This window comes from Pogona vitticeps, chromosome 2 (genome assembly GCF_051106095.1).
Source record: "Pogona vitticeps strain Pit_001003342236 chromosome 2, PviZW2.1, whole genome shotgun sequence".
Classification (NCBI taxonomy): domain Eukaryota; kingdom Metazoa; phylum Chordata; class Lepidosauria; order Squamata; family Agamidae; genus Pogona; species Pogona vitticeps.
In genome coordinates, this window is record NC_135784.1 from 3,387,501 (window position 1) to 3,409,120 (window position 21,620).

Here is a 21,620-nt window from a genome sequence, read left to right on the forward strand (position 1 = left end):
CTTTCTCTTTATCGGCCAGCCAAGGAAAGCCACCTGCCTCCTCCGACAAACGGCCTTCAGCATCATCTTCTCCATTGCCGTCTCTTCGGTGTTGGCCAAAACCATTATGGTGGTGCTGGCCTTCCTGGCCACCAAGCCCGGGAACAGGGCCAGGAGGTGGCTGGGGAAGAGTCTGGCCAATGCCGTTGTCCTTTCTTGCTCCGGTGGTCAAATGGTCATCTGTTCCATCTGGTTGGGGACCTCTCCTCCATTCCCGGACGCTGACCTGCACTCCCAGCCTGGGGAGATCACCCTCCAATGCAACGAAGGGTCTGTGGCCATGTTCTACACCACCCTCGGCTACCTGGGCTTCCTAGCTGCCGTCTGCTTCACGGTGGCCTTCCTGGCCAGGAAGTTGCCCGGGGCCTTCAACGAGGCCAAGCTGATCACCTTCAGCATGCTGGTCTTCTGCAGCGTTTGGGCGTCTTTTGTGCCCGCCTACCTGAGCACCAGGGGCAAGTTCATGGTGGCCGTGCAGGTCTTCTCCATCTTGGCCTCCAGCGCTGGCCTCCTGGCCTGCATCTTCATCCCCAAGTGTTATGTTATTGTTGTGATGCCTCACCTGAACACCAAAGAGCATCTCAAAAATTGAAAGGGACACATGGACCATGGCATTGTAGAGATGGCCTCTGGTGCCCTTTGTTTTATTCCATTTTAATTTTTTAATTATTCCATATTGTATGTTGTATTTTGTTGTAAACCTTGTGCATCATGTGAATGGGGAGGTCTATATCAATTAAATAAATAAACATGTCTTCAAATAGTCTTTAACACCCACCAAGATCTACCCGTGTCACTCGCTCGAGCCAGGAGGTGAGGCTGAGGAGCCTAACGCCGAGAGAGGCCCGGAAGGAAAAGACAAGAAATCGGGCCTTCTCGGCGGTGGCTCCTCGCCTTTGGAACAACCTACCTCCTGAGATTCGCGTGGCTCCCTCGCTGGGTATTTTTAAGAATCAATTAAAAACTTGGATGTTTCTGCAGGCCTTCCCATCAGATAATTCCTGACGTCCTTCTCTTCCTCGTATTCTTCCATTATTGGTTAATGTTTTATTTATGTAAAAATTGTTTTATATGTATTTATTTTATTCTGTGTTGTTAGCCACCTAGAGTGGTCCTGACCCGACCAGATAGGTGGGATATAAATAAATAAATAAATAAATAAATAAATAAATAAATAAATAAATAAATAAATAAATAAATAAATAAATAAATAAATCTTGACTCCGATCAATGCCCAAACTTCTCATGATCTAAGCTCCAGGTGTCTTATCTTCTCCCAGTTCGTGTTTTTTGTTGCGTCTCTTTTCTCTGGACTGTCCGACCTTGTGACGTTGACAAACAACTCTGCACAACAAGCTCCTGAAAAAACATCTCTTTTAAATTAATCTTATACAGAACCTTACAGACTCAATTTGAGTACAACTCCGAATCTGAAACCGGAATTAAGATTGCCGGAAGAAATATCAACAACCTCTGATATGCAGATGATACCACTCTGATGGCAGAAAGTGAGGAGGAATTAAAGAACCTTGTAATGAGGGTGAAAGAGGAGAGCGCAAAAAATGGTCTGAAGCTCAACATAAAAAAACGAAGATCATGGCCACTGGTCCCATCACCTCCTGGCAAATAGAAGGGGAAGATATGGAGGCAATGACAGATTTTACTTTCTTTGGCTCCATATTCACTGCAGCTGGTGACAGCGCCCGAAATTAAAAGACGCCTGCTTCTTGGGAGGAAAGCAATGACAAACCTCGACAGCATCTTAAAAAGCAGAGACATCACCTTGCCAACAAAAGTCTGAATAGTCAAAGCTATGGTTTTCTCACAAGAAGAGAAAACTCCCTGGAAAAGACCCTGATGTTAGGAAAGTGTGAAGGCAAGAGGAGAAGGAGATGACAGAGGATGAGATGGTTGGACAGTGTCATTGAAGCGACCAACATGAATTTGACCCAACTCCGGGAGGCAGTGGAAGACAGGAGGGCCTGGCCTGCTCTGGTCCATGGGGTCACAAAGAGTCGGACACGACTAAACGACTAAACAACAACAACAACAATTCCCAGGTTCTTTCCAATACAAAGCTTAACATAACTAATAGATAAATGTTTATGGAATATGGAAATAAAGAATATGGAAAAGGCAGAGGTGCTAAAACAGTGTAGGGAAACGAATTTAAACATTAATATACCTGAGGAAGCCTGGACAGGAATATGGAATAAATATCCATATCAATTAGTATCAGCAAATGTGAAAGAAATGGTTCTGAAGATAAAGCATTGGTGGCATGTACATCCTACAGAGTTACACATAATTAATAAAGATATATCAGATGAATGCTGGAGGAATTGTGGACAAAAAGGAACTTTGGACACATGTGGATTTCTTCCCCCAAAATAGAAGCATTCTGGTGTGAAGTAATTAGATGGTTAGAGACGCCGATTAATCAAAAAATAGACATGAATGAAACATTATTGTTATTCTTAATATTTACAGGTGGGAATGAGACACTTGAAAATAAAGAATTAGTAGCAAATCTTATAGGGAACAGCAAGATCCGAGATTGCTAAAAATTGGAAAAATGCCCAAGATCTCTCATTGCACTCGTTTATGAACAAGATATGGTACAAAATGCTGATGGAAAAAATGACTAATAAAATAAATTATATAGAGGAGAAAAAAGGCATAAATTCACCAAAAGCTGGAAGCCTTTATTAAAATATGTCAATAATATAAATGTGAAGGCATGTGGTTTAGAAAATAATATTATTTTCAGACCAAATTGGTCAATATTTCTCTAAGATGAAACTGGGAATAGTGTAAATGTGACCTTGTGAAATGTGGGGAATAGCAGGTGATCAACAGTTAAATTACATAATAAGTAAAATGACAGATTACTATGTTAAGCCTTGTATTGGTGTTGTCAGCTGCCCTTTGCTATGTTCTTGTTGGCATCCTTTTGCATGTTGGTGTGTAGACACCAGTACTGGAACCTTTTCTCACTTTCTGAATCATGGATACCGAGCAAAATCTCCTGTGTTCATGAACTTGAAGAATTTTAAGGAATTGAATCTTCTAATGCACCTGTTGAATAGCCCTTGAACTGATCCAGCTGGTGAAAATCTGGATTCACCCAGATGACTGTTCCACTTCCAGATTTTGAAGACAAGCATTTGCTCTGCCTTAAAGTCCAGTCTGTGGTCTGAGCTTATCAGAACTTGCCTCACATCCAAACAACACTCCTCTTCTCTTGCTTTGTTGTTGTTTAGTTATTTAGTCATGTCCAACTCTTCATGACCCCATGGACCAGAGCACGCCAGGCCCTCCTGTCTTCCACTGCCTCCCGGAGTTGGGTCAAATTCATGTTGGTTGCTTCGATGACCCTGTGCATCCATCTCGTCCTCTGTCATCCTCTTCTCCTCTTGCCTTCACACTTTCCCAACATCAGGGTCTTTTCCAGGGAGTCTTCTCTTCTCATGAGATGGCCAAAGTATTGGAGCCTCAGCACCTGGACCCCATCCACCACGCAGAGAATCATATCCAAAGGCACTCCCAGTGCAGTTGGTTGCAACTCAGCAGAGGTGGGAGCACAGGGCTGGGAGAACGGAGCCGGAACAAGGCGCCAAGAGGCAGGAGGCCAGCAGAGGCAAGAGCAGGGACCAAGGTGGGAAGCGGAGCAGATGCAGGCATACTGGGACACAGGAACTCTGAAGCTCAAGGAGCAGCAAGGCTTAGATCATCATCTGGCAGACATGCTTTGATTCAGATTCCTGCCCTGAGTAGGGGGTTGGACTTGATGACCTCGTAGGCCCCCTTTCCAACTTCACTTCTCTATCATTCTAAGGCAGGTGAGCCTCATGAGGGGCCTAGAAGTTGGACTGACCCCGATCATGGGCCAGATCCTGACATCTCCTTATCTTGATGACCTTTTCTAATTCCTTCCCTGCTGCCCTTTCTAGACTTCTTTTGATTTCTTGGCCGCACTCTCTATTTGGGTTGATGATTGAACCAAGGTAAATAAACATTTCTAACTGTTTCAGTCCATTCACTGCAAATGTTAAAATTTGTGTACTTCTTCTCTTGCCATGATTTTGGTCTTCTTAACATTCAGTGGCCGTCCTGCTTCAGCACTTCCTTCTTTCACTTTCCCACAAGTTCGTTTCAAGCCATTGGTGTTTTCTGGTTATAAGATGCTGTCCTCTGCTTACTAAAAACACCTAAAAATGGCACACATAGCAACCTCAGGAGCAAGAGGTCCCACTCTTATGATGTATGAACTTGTGAAGCCGTCTTTCTCCCATTGTTTTCTGTCATATGATGTGGTTCTGAGCTTCAAAAGGGGGGGGGGATGGATCCAGGAGATTACAGACCAATCAGCTTGATATCAATACCTGGGAAAATCCTGGAAAAAAAATAATCAAGCAGCAGATTTATGAGCACCTAGAAAATAGCAAGGTGATGACTAGAAGCCAGCATGGGTTTGTCATGCCAAACAAATCTTATTGCCTTCTTTGGTAAAGTGACTAAATTAGGGGACCAAAGAAACACATTGGATATAGTATATTTAGACTTCAGTAAGGCATTTGATAAGGTAGACTTATCCGCTTCTGTGCAAGATAGAACACAGTGGGATAGACTGTGCAAGCACCAGATGGATTTACAGCTGGCTGACCAACTACACTCAATGTGTGGTCCTCAATGGAACCACATCTATGTGGAGGGAAGTGTGTATGTGGGTCCCTCAAGGTTCTATCTTGGGCCCAGTGCACTTCAACATCTTCATCAACAACCTGGATGAGGGGATTGAAGGAGCACTAATCAAATTTGCTGATGACACCAAGATGGAGCAAATTGCTAATCCTTTGGAAGACAGACTTAATATTCAGAAGGATCTAGAGAGACTTGAACATTGGGCCCTATCCAATAAGATGCACTTCAATGGGGGGAAAGTAAGGTCCTGCACTTAGGCAGGAGAAACCAGATGCAGAGGTACAGGATAGGTGGTACCTTGCTTGACAATAGTACCTGTGAGAAGGACTTAGGTGTCCTGCTGGACCACCACGTAAGGATGAGCCAGCAGTGTGCTGCAGATGCCAAGAAAGCCAACACAGTCCTAGGCTGCATCAACAGGGGGATTGTGTCATAGAATCATAGAAAAGTGAAGTTGGAAAGGGCCTACAAGGCCATCAAGTCCAACCCCTTGCTCAATGCAGGAATATAAATCAAAGGATATCTGCCAGGTGATTGTTGAAGTTTTTATTGTATGCCTCCAGTGTTGAAGCACTCAGCAATTCCCGAGGTAACTCGTTCTACTCTTTGAAGTTCACAGGAAGTGATAATAACACTCTATACCGTGCAGGTAAGGCTGCACTTGGGCGCTATGTCTGGGTCTGGTCAACACAATACAAAAAAAGACGCTGAGGCCTGGAAGAGGTGCAGAGATGAACAGCAAAGATGATAAGGGGACTGGAGACTAAATCCTATGAAAAACAATTGAAAGAACTGGGGATGTTGAGCTTAACAAAGAGAAGACCAAGGAGAGATATTATAGCAGTCTTCCAAGATCTGAAGGGTTACCACAGTAGTAGACCCGCCCCGAGTAGACATGGTCTAGAGGGGCGGGGTAAAAATCAAATAAATAAATAAATAAATAAATAAATAAATAAATAAATAAATAAATAAATAAATAAATAAATAAATAAATAAATAAATAAATAAATAAATAAATAAATAAATAAATAAATAAAGAGGGCATTGATCTATTCTCCACTGCTCCTGAGGGTAGGAGAAGAACGAATGGGTGGAAACTCATTGGAGGGAGATCCAACCTGGAAATAAGGAGGAATTTCTTGACAGCGAGAACCACTAAGCAGTGGAAGAGCTTGCCTCGCGATGTTGTGGGTGCCCCATTGCTGGAGATTTTCAAGAAAAGATTGGACATCCATCTGTCCGGGCTGGTACGAGGTCTACTGCCTTGGGCAAGGGGATGGACTAGAAGACCTCCAAGGTCCCTTCCAACCCTATGAACGTTCTATGATATTTCACCACAGGGTTTTCTCTTATTGTAACCAGGTGATGCACCTGATCGCGCCCTGACTTCAAAATGACATTCTCTCCTGCCCTTAAAAAAAAAAGTGTCCATTTCATCTGGTCAACCTGGTGGACCCTGAATGAACAATGTGCTCCTCGTCGGCCTGATGGGTTTGTCCATCCGACTTCCCAACCCTTTGAAAATGCTGTCAAACAGCCTGGGTTACTGTTTCATCATGGGATTTTCCTGGGATATTTGCACTGTGAGAGACCACGGCTTTCTCATGCCATTTCATAGACATTGCGTCTATCAGACCACCACACGTCAGAGGCAACATGAGGCCATGCAAAAACAACAAAAGCAATGCTTGGCAAAGTTGTATGTCATTCGGATGCATGTTGGGAGGATGTCTCATACCAAGTGAGAGCAGTAGAGCATCTATTTATTTATTTATTTGATATGATTTGAGTTGTATCCCACCCATCTGGTCTATACGACCACTCTACTGGGTGTTGTTATCATGCAGAGCTTTAAAAAGTTCCTTTTAGACAATAAGGACCAGACAATCCGCCCGTCGCCACCACCTTTTCATGCTTAGGTCCCCACCGGTTTTGGCTGAACATGGACAGGAAATCCAACTGGATTCCTTCCCTCCTCCTTGCATCCTGCAAAATGATGTAATTAGGGGGGAGGTCCTAAAATTCAACATGGTAGCTCTTGGGAAACCCTTAGAAGAGAAAAGGTCCCACCCCCTACCAACGTACTAGAGTAAGGAGTGGGGAAGACGTAGCAGCCCACACAGGACCAAATTAATATGTGAGTTGTTGCACTATGGTAGAAGAGGCAGGTCCATCCTCTTCTTTCCATCATGAAACCTTCACACCCTCCTCCTTCCTTCTCAATGGTGGGACACAGAGGCAAGCAAACTTCAGAAACTTCCAGGCAGACACATCCGGCTTGTGCTGGTCCATCTCTAGAGAATTATAAAGATGGAGACCCACAACTGAATTCTCAGAAACATGTTTTTCTCCACCTCTGGCCCTGGGGCTCGTCAGGATGGCGCAGAGCTGAGCCTCCACCGTGTCATTATCGAAATCATGGTTATTTGCTTTGTTTTCCTCCAACTTCCCAAAGTAGAAGGAAAACTTTCCTCTCTCTCAGAAGTTCTCCTTTGGGTCCAGGGACGACTCGACCAGCAGGAGCAAAACAAGATAACGTCAAGTGTACAAAAACACACCCACCCCTTTTGGACACTCAGCCGGAGGGTGGTCTAGAAGGGAGTTGCTGAACCGAGCCCCAGGTTGCCCTCAATGGTCCAATCTTTTGAGCAGAAGCTTAGCCCTTAGCCCAGCGCCGGTCCTGCACGAGGCGGCCTCTCCTGCCTTCCAGACAGCTGTCTTGGCCAACGCAGCCTTTCGGGAGGAAAGTCATGGCCACGGGCAACCCTTGCAGGAGGCTCTTGCTGCTTCTGTTGCTGCTGCTGCTCCTGCTGCCCCGGGCAGCATCTGGGAGGGAGAAGGAGAAATGCCCTCTGAGCTTGGCAAGGGACCCCAAGCAACCCATGAATTTTTACAAGCCAGGGGACTTCCACATTGGCGGAGTGATATCAGCAAGGCCTACTACTCTTCAGCCCCTCAACTTCACGGCACCTCCTGTTTCAAGAGTTTTTAGGTAAGTTTGACTGTGAATTATGGGGGGGGGGAAAGCATTTTTGATTTGAGTTTAGCATGTTTGAAATCAAATTTTTTAAAGTGATGATATGATGCACATGGAAGATCAGCTTTCCCCCTCAACTACGAATATTTTTGTTCATAATTTGAGGTATTTTTCGGGGCAGCAAGAGGGTCGTTTAGGTTTTTCTATGTAAGCAGAAAACTGATCCTTGCTTTTCTGTATCCCTTGCCCAAGCCAAGCGAAGGGACAGGTTTCCTCCTTCCAGGCGAGGGACAGACCCGGGGTTGAGGGGTTCCAGGTGAGGTTTCCAGAGGCATGGAGAGGACAGACAGAGAAATACCCGCCAGACAACTCTGGCTCTGGCTGTGACCGCACTCACCTCCTGTGCCCTGAAATTTTAGACCATCTTTGCCTGAGGACGCATTCTGCAAGACCTCACGCACCTCTGTGTGACTTTTGCGGGAACCAAAAAAGCATTGTCTGGTTAAGCTGGTCTTGTCCCATTTCGAGTTGGGAAGTGGAAAGTTTGGAATTTGAAGGATTTTAAGAAGGTAGGAAAGATCCATCAGGAGAGACCCTTCGCTCTGTCCTGCCACCTCACAGGAGACTCTGGAACTCCATGCCACTGGGGGCCCCATCTTGGCTATCCTTCCGCAAGCGGGCAAAGACCTTTCTCTTCTGGCAAGCTTTTCCTGGCTGCCTGAGTGGGGTTCTGGAAATGGATTGTTATACCTTATACTTTTGCATATCTTTTGCCATTCATTTTGTTTATAGCCCATATATTTAAAAAAAAAACATTTTTAGTATTTGTATGCTCACTGTTGTTAGCTTTAATATCTGTCTTTTTATGATGTAAGCTGCCTTGAGTCCTTTTTGGGAGAAAGGCAGGGGTAAAAATATTTTGAATAAATAAAATAAAATGAAGTTCCGAAACGGATGGCTTTTCTGGGTGGCAGAGTTGGTTCTTCTGCACAGACCTTCTTCTGAGCAAGAACAGACCAGCTTTGAAGGGCAGGTGGATTCACCCCCCCCAGGCACGTCCAAAGACACATGGGGGATGTCCCACACAGTGGAGATTTGCAGTCAGGACCTGGAGGGGTGAGAGCCAGCTTTTGACTTCCGTGTGGGGCAACGGCATAAGAAATATGCCTGTGCCCATCATGTTCCGCTGGCGAATTTGTAAAGAAACTCAAATAATCCAGGACATTCGACCTGTGCAAATAATCCAGGACAATCAGTCTGTGCAACAGATTCAGATAAATCGGGATTTCTGACCTGCCTGAGTCAGACTTGAATGTATTTTCAATTTCTTTGCAGCTGAGACAAGAGCGGAATCTAAAAAGGCAGACATGATTTTTAAAACAGCAAACTTGAAAGAACCCAAGAACACATCCCAGGGAAGTTACGGTTTTGAAAGTTTGGACCTTCCCTCCTCTCTTTAGTGTCTGCTATATCATCCGGTTTCTTACCTACCAGAGCTGAAGCTGAATGTCCTGGAGTATTTGAGGTCATTTACAAATTCATCAGCTGAACATGGGTGCAGGCATATTTCTCACACACTGTTGCTCCACACCAGACGTCAAAAGCTGGATAATAGTAATAGTAATAGTAATAGCAATAGCAATAGCAATAGCAATAATAATAATAATAATAATAATAATAATAATAATAATAATAATAATAATAATAATAATAATAATAATAATAATAATAATAATAATAATAATAATAATAATAATAATAATAATAATAATAATAATAATAATAATAATAATAATAATAAAATGTGCTCTATACCAGAGCGCATTCCAATAGTTAAAAACAATTAAAATGCAACTATAACATAATTACAATAATAAAAAACACACAGAAAACAATTATCATCCAATAAGGCCATAAGGCAATAAACAATCAAAATAGTTATAATACGAATATAATAATTGAAGTACAGCAATTCTATCCCAATAATTGCCAATTTCCACGGTCAACCCCTATGGTTCCAGATTGAACAAATAGGTTTTTAGGTCTCGTTTGAATTTGCCCAACTCTAGTTCCACACGAAAGTATTGCAGAAGGGAATTCCATAATTTCGGGGCCAGGTGAGAAAATGCTCTCAGTCTGGAATTAGCCACCTTGGTCCGAGGGACTAGCAAGAGCCCAGAATCCACAGATCGAGTCCTCCTCCAAGGAATCTGCCCCTCCGGGACCCGAAGGCTACCCTCCACTGTGTGGGACTCATCCAGGATGTGGTCCACCCCCTACGTGTTTGTGGACACCAAATGTGGCTGGGCCAGATCCACCTGCCCCATATCGCTCAGGATGAGGGGATGAGACACAAATCACTCCACCCAGACCAAATTCCGTCTGAAGCCCTGAGGTAGCCAGCAAATCAATTTACGACACCCCGCCACAGTCCTGCCCCCCAAAAGAGGAAAAGGCTATAAGGTTCAAGACATTATAAAAGTTGTTTTTAATGACCCCTGGAATGATGGCAACACAATGGGATGGGCACTTTGCAGGAATGGGCTCACGAACTACTGGCGCACCCTCTCCTTCCTTTTTGCCGTCCGGGACGTCAACCAGAATCCCAGCCTCTTGCCCAACCTCACCCTCGGCTACAACGTCTACGACAACTATTTCGATGTGGGGACGACGTACGCAGTGATGGCGGACCTCCTCTCCACCGGGAAAGCCAACATCCCCAACTACTCCTGTGGGCAAAGGGAGGATCTCCTTGCCCTCCTTGAAGGGCAGGAATCAGAGATTTCCAAAGAGATTTCCACCCTGACCGGCCTCTACAAAATCCCACAGGTACTTCGGGAATCCCCTGCTCTATAGTTTAGTCCTCCATTGACGGGAAATGTGAAGCAGGAGGTGGAATCTAAGAAAAGAAAGAAGGGGAAATCTTGAGATTTGGAATGAAATTAAACAGCAAAAGAACTTTGGATAAGCAAAAATTTAGAGGGAAAGGTAAGACCAATCACAACCAGTGCTTGAATTTAATATTTTGCAATAGTATGAGGGTTCGCTGTTGGTAGCATGGATTTCTTTGCTTTCCCCAGTAATTTCACTTGACAACATTTGCAGTGGTAATGGTGGAACATTTAGAATTTGGAATTAACATATAAACCATTGTCCTAAATTGGTGAAAAGTCTCTGTGACGGACAGGTCTGGAACCACTCCTGTCCATCACAATGGAAGCCTGATTCAGGAGCCAATGGCTGTACAGAAAAGGCAGGACTAAGGATATATAAGAGAATGGAAGTCAGTTAAAGAGCAGTTAGAGAGGATTTCAGTTAGAGTTTCAGTTAGAGAGAATTTAGGGATATGAGTTGGAGAAAAGCAGTTTAAGCAGTTAGGACCAGTCTTGTGTTAGAGAAGATTAAAGAGATAGAGAATAAGATATGAAATGAATAAATACGTGGATTGACATGATTCTATCTAATCAAATATAAATGTTATAAAAGTACAAGTGATTGCATGAATAAAATAAGACCATCCATGATTTACTTTACATGATTTACTTATGAACACTTTAATAAACATTGTTTTATTGAATAACACTGATTTGAAGAGTTATATTTGATATAGTGAGGAGAAATCCTCTGGTGGCAGCGGAAAAGGGAGGGGAAAAATTGTCACTCCCAAGAGAGAACCTGGGTTGTGTGGAGAAACAAACAGGGGAATGGGTGCATGACAGTCTCCTTCCTCCAATGCGGTGGAAAGGGGTTTCCTTTCTTCAAACACCAAAGGGTTGTGATAACTAGAGTTCCAAAGTCCTGGTAACTCAGGCAGTGTCCATTCCTTTAGCGTTGCACCCGTCGATACCGGCAACGAGTGCACGGACACGTCTCCAATGAGATCTTCCCACTAGGCACCTCTCCCGGGTTCCAAGATCTCCCAGACATTCTCCCTCCTTCCTTCTTCCTCCTCTCCTGTACTCGCCATTCACTTCTCTCTTGTCCCTCTTTTACTCCCATCCCTGTCAAGCCCTATCTCTTCTGGTAAGGACTCCTCAGGGACTTTCTCCAGAGTCAACTGGAGTTCTCTTTTCCCTCCACTCGCTGTTTCCTTGGTGAGAAGGGACAGCACTCAGGTGAGCAAGGCCCCCCGACTAGCCTCTTGTCTCACAAATATCCATTCCTTTAAAGAGTCTGATGACCCTTGAGAGGTGGTCTTGGGGTGGTGGTAAGGTATTTATGGGGGAGAACCCCTAAAGGGTTCAGGGTTGACCCCACCCTTAGTTTGCATGGCTGCAAACAATAATAATGATAAGAAGAATGGCCAGTGCTTGATGTTTTGAGGTTCATGAAAGCCAGGGTGAGTCCAACTCCCTGCGTTCAGCCTCCGTATTGTACCTCATGATCGTGATACCCTCTTTCCCCCAAAATAAGACCTAACCTGAAAATAAGCCCTAGCATGATTTTTTCAGGATACTCGTAATACGTATAGGCCCTACACCAAAAATAAATCCCAGTTGAGTGAAATCCCACCCTCCACCATTGCGGAGCAACCAGAATAAGATGACATGACTGTATTTGAATCAATGTATATGGTTGTACATGAAAAAAATAAAACATTATTCTACTATTTTCTGCCTTACATATTTTAATTCACATTTTGAGCTATGTTATTCGAGCACTCTAACCATTTGTAAAATAATTCCCATCTTTTAGTTGCCTTTTGTAATTACTTCTGATAAGCCGCCTAGAGTGGTCGAATAGACCAGATAGGCGGGGTATAAATCAAATAAATAAATAAATAAAATGTGCATTTCTGCTGTTTCCTTTATCATCTCCGTAAGGTCTTCTTGTTTCGGTACCACCTGACTTTTCCAATTTTTAGCATAAAGAATTCTAGCTGTAGTGACTATCTATATAACTATACATTTCTTTGTTTTATCTATATTTTCCTGGTAATAGTTGTTGTAACACAGCATGCTCTCCTATCCAATATTGTTTCACTACAAGTCCACCACATATGATAGTAGCTTCCCACATGTGTTTCACATTTCCAACAGATATTTGATACATCTGTATATATCTTTGACAATTTTTCTGGAGTCATATGCCATCTGTAGTACATCTTATATATGTTCACTTTAAAATTAACTGCTTTTTGCAACCATTGATCAGTATCAATGTTATCTCCTATATTTTGTGCCGACTTAATCATATCCTCTCATCTTGCATTTTAATTTCTAACAAATGATTATACATTTTCTTAATTATTTTATCTTTTGAGCCTAATAAGGCTTTATCAAATGTCCTTTGTTCTAAATAGAAACCCTCTATTTTGTCTTTGCTATATCTGGATTCTAGCTGTGCTCTGGACCACCAATGTATATATTCTGTGTTTCTAGCTCTTCTTTAGACCTTAGCTCACAGTCCTTTTCCAATAAATCTTGATATCTTAGGAGCTTCGCTTTCGTCATAAGATTAGGTTGTGTAAAGGCCTCTATATGTGATACCCATGCTGGTATTCTTTGGTAGATTTGTTGAATATTCTTTGTCCAGGTTCCTAATAAAGCTCTTCTTATCATATGTCCCTTAAAAGGTTTTTGTTCTTAATCTTTTTTATACCAAAGAAAAGCATGCCAACTGAACTGCAAATCATGTCCTTCCAGGTTGAGTAATCTATCATTCCCCAAAGTTATCCATTCTTTCATCCAGTCTAGCACGCAGGATCTATAATACAGAATCCAATCCGGAAGACCCAAACCGGCCCTCTGTTTGGCATCTTGCATTGCTTTAATTTTAATTCTTGGTTTTTTACCTTGCCATACAAATCTCATAATTATCTTGTTGAGTTCTTGAAAAAAAGGACTGTTTTAGTATTATAGGGATTGTCCGAAATAAAAATAAAATTTTTGGCAAGACATTGATTTTAATAGTTGCAATTCTTCCCATCAACGATAACTGTAATTTGTCCCATCTCTCTAAATTGCTCTGTATTTCTTAAATCGATTTCATGTGATTATCTTCAGGCACAGGATGAGATGGTTGGAGAGTGTCATCTAAGATATCAACATGAATTTGACCTGAGTCCAGGAGGCAGTGGAAGACAGGAGGGCCTGGCGTGCTCTGGTCCATGGGGTCACAAAGAGTCGGACACGACTAAACGACTAAACAACAACAAAGTTCAGTCTCAACCAAGATTCCTGTTCCCCATTTTGGGGGGAAAGCTCCTCTTCTAAGCCAACAACTAGTAATGCTATTAACTACGGCCATACTAGATGTTTCTTTTTTTATAGAATATATTTTAAACTGAAATGGTTTAGAGTGCATCTTATAATGTCTGAAGTTGGTATATTATTTTTTATCATTCACAGTGGTGCCTCACATTACGAGCGCTCCGTTGACAACGAAATCGCTTTACATTGATGGTTTTGTGGTCGCAAAAGCAATCGCAAAACGATGTTCCCTATGGGGGAATTTCACTTTGCGATGATTGGTCCCGTTTTGGTAACCGATCATCGCAAAGCGATGATTTTCGCATAGCTGATCGGTGGTTTCAAAATGGCCACCGGGTAAAAAAAATGGCCACCTGCTGTTTTCTGGCACGGATTTCTCACTGCATAGGCAGCGAAAATGGCTGCACTATGGGGGATCTTCGCTGGACGATGAGTTTGAAGCCCCTAAGAACGCATTAATCGAGGTTTAATGTGTTTCTATGGGCTTTTTAAAATCACATGACAACGTTTTCATTTTACAGCGATTTTCGCAGAACGAATTAACGTCATCATTCGAGGCACCACTGTACTTGTATTTAATGGGTGTTACTTTTGTTTTGTGAACAACGCAGAGTGGCCACATAATAGATGGGTGGTTATATAAATCAAACAAATAAATGAATGAATAAATTAATAAGAGGGTGGGGGAAGGGACTGTACAGATTGAGCCGAAAGGGATGGAGATGGACCGGTTGACATACGGAATTCCTCTGGGGCCAGAAGACTCTTCTCTCCCTTTTTTTGCTTTAGGTCAGTTACAGCTTTGGGTCCCACCTTCTTCACGATAGAACCCAGTTCCCATTCATCTACCGGATGGTCCCCAAAGACACACACCAGTATCTCGGGATCGTCCAATTGCTGCTGCATTTCAGGTGGAACTGGGTCGGCCTCATCACACCAGACTCTGACGATGGGGAACGATTCATACAGACAATGACCACCTTGCTCCTTAGCAATGCCATATGCACAGCTTTCTCACTTCGGACTCCGGTCCAGAAACAAGTCATAGAAATACCTCGAGATCTATTGATTAATTGGAAGAAGGCCAGGATATTCATTTACTATGGGGAGATCCGCTTCTTCTATGCTACCATAATAATTTTGCTACATCACACTGTAGGCAAGACAAAGTTCCCCGTGGGGAAAGTCTGGATCACGACTGCCGTGTGGGACCTCACGATGACCTTGTCTTACGATGTTCTGTCTTCTCCGGAGATCTATGGCTTTTTCTCCTTCCTCATCCATAGAGAGAAAAGGGCAAGTCATGAAGATTTTGACCTCTTTTTTCCTGCTACGTGGGAATTTGGCACGAGCTCATTTACCTGCTCCCATTCCAAGCATCCGTTGTCCGTGAAAGAGCGGTTCAGGTGCCAAGAAGCAGAGAGGCTGGGGGCCCTGCCCAGAAAATGGGTTGAGGAAACTCTTTCGATAGACAACTACGCTATTTACAACCTGGCCCACGCAGTGGCAAGGGCCCTGAAGGCTGCACTGTCATCATATGGACTCAGGCGGATGGCCCGGTTGGGTGGCCAGAGGCTGGGACACCCAAGAATGCAGCCGTGGCAGGTATGGCTTTCCCATCTCAGATCCTGTGGCTCTCCATGACTGCCAGTCTTTCCGTTTCTGGGTTTTTCAGATGCAGATGAATTGTCGGTTTTATAGTGGTTAGAATATAGATCCCAAAAGCAGGTAGAGGAGTGATGAAAATAGCCGGGTATGACTCGAACCTGCCTGGAATAAAGGACAAAATCGCAATGATAGAAATCTCATGGAAATAAAGACAGGGTCGTCATTGGACCTCCCATGGATAGAATAAGTGAGGCACCCTGCTCGTTTTTCTCTTTTCCAAATGCCCTCCTTTTCTCTCTTTGTCTTTCCAGCTTCACCCTTTCTTGGGAAACGCCCACTTCTACAACACTTCCATGGATGGGGTGTTTCTGAACGAGAAGGGGGAACTGGGAGCCTACTTTGATGCTGTGAACTGGATGGTCCTTCCCAAGAACCAGTCCTTCCATGCTGTAAAGTTTGGGAAGGTGGAGGGCCAGGCATCGGGAGCCATAAAATTCACCCTCGACCCGGACACCCCCGAATGGCTCCCCTTGTTTAGCCAGGTGGGTCGATCTGGTGACATCATCCATGCTTATTTTAATTTATTCCTTTTAATTAATTGTTCTGGGTGGTTTGCAGGTTCGAATTTAAGACTCCATGAGACCTCACATAGTATGCATCAGTTAAAATATATATCTGAATAATAAGGAAAGATTAGGTACAAGCTGAAATTTTCTGTTAGAGAAAAATAAGAAAAATCCGTGGGTTTACACCACTGGTTTTCACCCACATGGTGAGTTCACTAAAAGGATTCCGTGATTCCTGGCAGCCTCTTGGAAGGGACCTTGGAGGTCTTCTAGTCCAACCCCCTCCCCAAGGCAGGAGATCTGATAACATCCCAGAGGACCTCATAATATCTCAGAATTGTTAGTGGAAATAATTTCTGTAGCTGGAGCCTGTCATCAGGCTCATCAGCCAGAATTGTACACAAGGGGCTTTTCGTGACGAAGCATTCAATGTCCTTACAAGTAAAATGTCTGCTCTGATTTAATTGAATTTCTTCTCCATAATCCATAAAATGCTTCCCCACCCCACTCATGAACTTCCTTTGGAAGCCCCTGAAAAATCAGATCTATTTTTAGGAATAGTTTGTTCTTCTCATAGCTTAGCTCTTCCCTTCTGCAGTTGACATTCGTCTCCGCTTCCACTCAGTCCCGAAAGAGGTCTTTGGCTGATCAAACATGAACGGCAAGGGGTGTAAAGCCAGGCTGAAGACTGACCTTCCCATTGGATCCCTTCCCCTCCTCTGACGGCAGACAGAACTGCTTGTTCTTTCCTTGATCAGTCTTGTTTTTTTTGTTTTTTTTTTTGGGAGGGCAGCCCCTCCCTGGTTCCAGGTGTACAAAGAGTTGTCATCCGGGATACTCCAGGGTGGTTGAAGAAGGGAAGACCATTTGCTGCTATGGCTGTTCACTCTGTGCTGAAGGGACTATTTCTAGCCATGAAGGTAGGTGACACAGAGGGGATCTGGACCACTTCCCGTGAATCCAAGAAAAGAGTCCATAAAGCATCCTGAGGGATAAAAAAATCTATCCCAGATAAGGCTGTGCAATAGATTTAGGGAAATCACAAACCCCAAACTACAGAGAATGGGAAATATCTCATGCTGTGGTAATTAGATGCTTTTGGCAGTCAAGGAATTCTCTTCAATGATGAACTGCCTATAAGGTATAGTTTGTCCCCCCCCCCCCAAATGGTATTCCCTCCACTGATATTAGTGTCAGGCAAAATGTGGTCCTGTTGCAATCAAGATCGGTCTTAAAGATCAGGGAGGATAATGCCTGGATAGTTCTAATACAATTTTAATCATGGTGATTAGAGTTACTATTCTGGCACCACCGTTAGAAGTCTTTCCTCACTCACCGCTATTTGATGGATGTTCAGTAGAGCCTTTGTGAGCTCAATCGACAGCCACATGCAACTTATGCACCCTTAGCTTAAGAAAGGGAATAGAGCACAGTTACCCAAGTTTCCAGGGAGAGTAATACAACAAACACAAACCAAGACACTCAAATCCAATCCAGTGCTTCCCTCTGCATTGGCTATAGTCTATTCCGACAGACGTGGCTTTGGGGTGGCACCAGAGGAAGGTCTTGTAAATTTCCCCCTTACCTCCTCCTTTCTTCCAGATGCGGATCATTGCACTAAATGCCCGGAAGATCAGCATCCAAATAAGGACCACGATTGGTGTATCCCCAAGGACATAACCTTCCTCTCTTACAAGGAATATTTGGGGATCATCCTGGTTTCTTTTGCCCTGTTTTTCTCCATCATCACAATTTCTGTGTTAGGAATCTTCATCAAGAACCAAGAGACTCCACTGGTCAGAGCCAACAACCGGGACCTCTCCTACATTCTTCTCATCTCCCTCCTGCTTTCCTTCTTCTCCTCCTTCCTCTTCATCGGCCAGCCAAGGAAAGCCACCTGCCTCCTCCGACAAACGGCCTTCAGCATCATCTTCTCCATTGCCGTCTCTTCGGTGTTGGCCAAAACCATCACGGTGGTGCTAGCCTTCCTGGCCACCAAGCCTGGGAACAGGGCCAGGAGATGGCTGGGAAAGAGTCTGGCCAACGCCATCATCCTTTCTTGCTCTGGTGGTCAAATGGTCATCTGCTCCATCTGGTTGGGGACCTCTCCTCCATTCCCGGATGCTGACCTCCACTCCCAGCCTGGGGAGATCACCCTCCAATGCAACGAGGGGTCTGTGGCCATGTTCTACACCTCCCTCGGCTACCTGGGCTTCCTGGCTGCCGTCTGCTTCACGGTGGCCTTCCTGGCCAGGAGGTTGCCTGGGGCCTTCAACGAGGCCAAGCTGATCACCTTCAGCATGCTGGTCTTCTGCAGCGTTTGGGCGTCTTTTGTGCCCGCCTACCTGAGCACCAGGGGCAAGTTCATGGTGGCCGTGCAGGTCTTCTCCATCTTGGCCTCCAGCGCTGGCCTCCTGGGCTGCATCTTCATCCCCAAGTGTTATGTTATTGTTGTGATGCCTCACCTGAACACCAAAGAGCATCTCAAAAATTGAAGGGGACACATGGTTCTTTAGATATTATTTTAAAACTGTCTTTGTTCATCACAGCAGAAATAAAACCCACGTGTTTGTCTTGGGAAGCCGGGCCATTTCATGGTACTTTTGTAAAACATCTCATATACCTACATCAGTAAACTGCTCAATAAATTTCATTCTCCTTCATGCTGTTTCTTTGTCACTCTGTCGTCATCTGATTTCCAATCAATATTCTACAAGGGAAAAAAGGGATACACCTCAAACAACTTTGAAACTGAGGTTAATTTTTTAAAATTCATTTTCCATTAGGTAACGGAATGAAATTGAAGTTCAAATGAGCACCCAATTAAGCACTGTTCTTGCTGTGTGCAGAATTTGGGGTCGTTTGGAGAAAAATGTTTCCAGTTTTGATTTTAAAAATATGGTTCCCTCTCTGTGTAGTAACCAGCAACCCTAATTATCCCCAGATTTAAAACTGCTCAGACAAATTGTAAAGACCAGTCTTGAAAGAGATTAGTTGGCCCTTCCTGAGTTTTTAATCTGGAAGGGATCCAGGCTGCAGGGCCTCAACTATTGATCTTCCAAAAAAGCCTTTCAAAAGGAAAAAAACCAAGCACTTTGTTATAAGACTGAGCATGTGTGGAACAGGCTTACCAGCATGTGTTCCAAAGATGTTTGGAAGTCAATGAAAGGTCACAGGCTTGCTTTAATGGAAGTAATGGAGTGATGGTCCTCCAAAAAGGGGAGATTTTGCCATTTGTCTCCAGGGAACTAGCACACAATTTAGGCATGTTCAATTTTTTTCTGCATCACAACAGCACAGAGCAGTTGTGTCTATCCAAGTCTTGAGTGCTTTCAGTGAACTCAAGTTCTCTGACACCTGGCTCCTGACACAAGTCTTCAAAGGGGAAAATCAGCTCCTGTAGTACTTCAGAAAACCTCCAGTTTATGAATGTGGGATATTGTGCTTCTGTATCCATGATTCAAATGGAAACAGCCCAGTTTTGATGTATGATGTTGTGCCCACACTGCCAGAAGGAAAAAGGATTTCAAGGTTTTGATAGCAAAGGGAAACCAGAATGATGACACCATCAACGGCAGCAGTCAGGATGGTCTACGGGACACGGTCTTGAACTACCACTCACACTTGTCAAAAACCAGCCCTGAACAATCACTTTGTGTTTGTGTGAGAAGTTATTATCTGATGAAAAAAGGATGTCAGCTTCTGGGATTTCCCCTTGCTTGGTGTGACTTTGTGAACCCAAGAGGGTATCACGTACACCATCTTGATGGCTGCCATTGGTACTGTCAACGTTCAGGCTGCCCTTTGCTTTGTAAAGTTTGGCATCCTTTTTCCTGCTGGCATCACCGGCACGATATTGTGATGCAATATCATACCACTTCCTGGCTATGTGAATCATGGATGCAGAGTACATTATCCCACATTTCTAAACTCTAGGCTGTGTGGGGTTCCCCCCCCTTTTTTACGAGATAATTGAATCTTCTAACATACCTGGTGAACAGCCCGGGAATTTATCTAACTAGTGCACATCTAGATTCACCCTGGTGAGTGTTTCACCATTTTCACGATTTTGAAGACCATCATTTGCTTTGCCTTAAAGTCCAGTTTTGTGGTCTGAGCTTAACAGAAATTTGACATCCGTGATGCTCGTTCTCTCTTGCTTTGTATGTTTGCATTTTTATACATGTGTGTATGTGTGTTTACATGACTTCCTGCGACATTATTTTCAACAGCCGAATTGTGTGAGTCGGTGTTCCACGGTGTACCAATAAATTCTGGGCTTTCATTCCCATCTGCGCTTCCCCTTTTATTCTTCTGGATTCATGGGGCAACACAACCATGTTTGGCCCAACAGAGTGTCTCCTTCTAGTTCTCCATTTCTTGCCCATTTTTGACCACCACCACCACCATCATCATGTGCCACTATTCATGGTGACCCTTTTCAGGTTTTCCTTGGTGGAGAGTCCTAATCCCTTCTTCTGGGGGCATTTTCTGGGACTGTGCAGCTGGCTCGAGGCCACCCAGGGCTGGCTCTACTCTCAAGGAGACCCAGTGGAGAATTAAACTCCCAACCTCTGGCTCCCCAGTCAAATACCTAGACCGCTGAACAATACAGCCAGCTAAATAGATGGTTACCCTTTGCAAAGAATCCCTTCTATTTTCGAGAAGCAAAAAGCTAGTACCACTTATGCCTCGTTGGAATGCAGAAGGCCCTCCCGCAGGGGAAAAGCAAAGGGGGTATCCTTTCCCTTAGAATCATGTTCACAATCTCTGTGAGTTATTTGCCTTTCTCTGGCCCCACCACAGCCCTGACCCGCCCTGGCCACAGGATCTCCAAAGCACCAATGGCCCCGGGGATGGAGAACTGGGGTGACACGGACATTTGCAATAACGGCGTCCCTCCTGCAAGCCTGGCTTTGCGGCCAGATGCATCCTTCTCATGAAGGCACCTTCTGCAGGAGGCATATGCTCCTCATCTGGGAGCACACGCCTCTTGCCTGCATCCTCACAGCTGGAAGGGCCGGCAGGTGGCCATCCAGCATGACAGAGGCCAGTTGGCATGGTTTCTGGGGGCAGAAGGGAGTCCGGCAGGTAGCCTAGAGATAGGGGTGTTCCTCTGGGTTTCATTTCATCACGGGGCCTCTGCTCACCGGTCGCAAACGTCTGTGGCAACCACAGGGTTTAGAGATTACCTGGATCCAGACTCCGCCAAATCAGCAGAAGTGGCAAGCTGGCAAGTCAGGAAGCTGGCCAGCTTTGGGGTCCTTAAGTAAAGTAGAACGTGGAGTGTGTGAGGTGCAGGAGGTTTACTTTGAGCAATAGCAACTGCTCCACCAGTTCTGGGTCCAGTCATGGCCAGTGTGGTGTCACCCTGCCTCCTGCCATGAAGGCAATTATCAGGCGAAGACAAGGCTAGGCGGAAAAGAAAGTCATGCTAAAGAAGGCAGCAGGAGAAGAGGAAGAGAAAACACAAGATGGGTGACTCCCTAAAGGATCTCACAAGCCAGAATTTAC

The 21,620-nt window shown here is 44.3% G+C and overlaps 2 protein-coding genes and 1 long non-coding RNA gene across 3 annotated transcripts in view; all 3 read left to right on the top strand.

Annotated features, from left to right (window-relative positions):
• LOC144587337 (uncharacterized) overlaps window positions 1-1,255 on the top strand; it is a 194,143-nt gene extending 192,888 nt beyond the window's left edge. Inside the window, exon 2 of the long non-coding RNA XR_013542497.1 lies at window positions 1,171-1,255. This is a non-coding gene — a long non-coding RNA (uncharacterized LOC144587337). The remainder of the gene's footprint in view (window positions 1-1,170) is intronic.
• LOC144586932 (vomeronasal type-2 receptor 26-like) overlaps window positions 1-1,255 on the top strand; it is a 7,492-nt gene extending 6,237 nt beyond the window's left edge. The window contains exon 5 of the mRNA XM_078386101.1: window positions 1-1,255. This exon is cut by the window's left edge and continues 262 nt beyond it. Coding sequence (XP_078242227.1) covers window positions 1-631 — 631 coding nt within the window. The 3' untranslated portion in view covers window positions 632-1,255.
• An 8,982-nt stretch (window positions 1,256-10,237) lies between these two features.
• LOC144587076 (vomeronasal type-2 receptor 26-like) lies at window positions 10,238-20,410 on the top strand. The gene is made up of 4 exons (XM_078386424.1): window positions 10,238-10,549; window positions 14,722-15,537; window positions 15,852-16,095; window positions 17,709-20,410. Exons 1-4 carry the CDS (start codon window positions 10,238-10,240, stop codon window positions 18,599-18,601), a joined length of 2,265 nt encoding a protein of 754 aa, XP_078242550.1. The 3' UTR covers window positions 18,602-20,410.
• The last annotated feature ends 1,210 nt before the right edge of the window (window positions 20,411-21,620 follow it).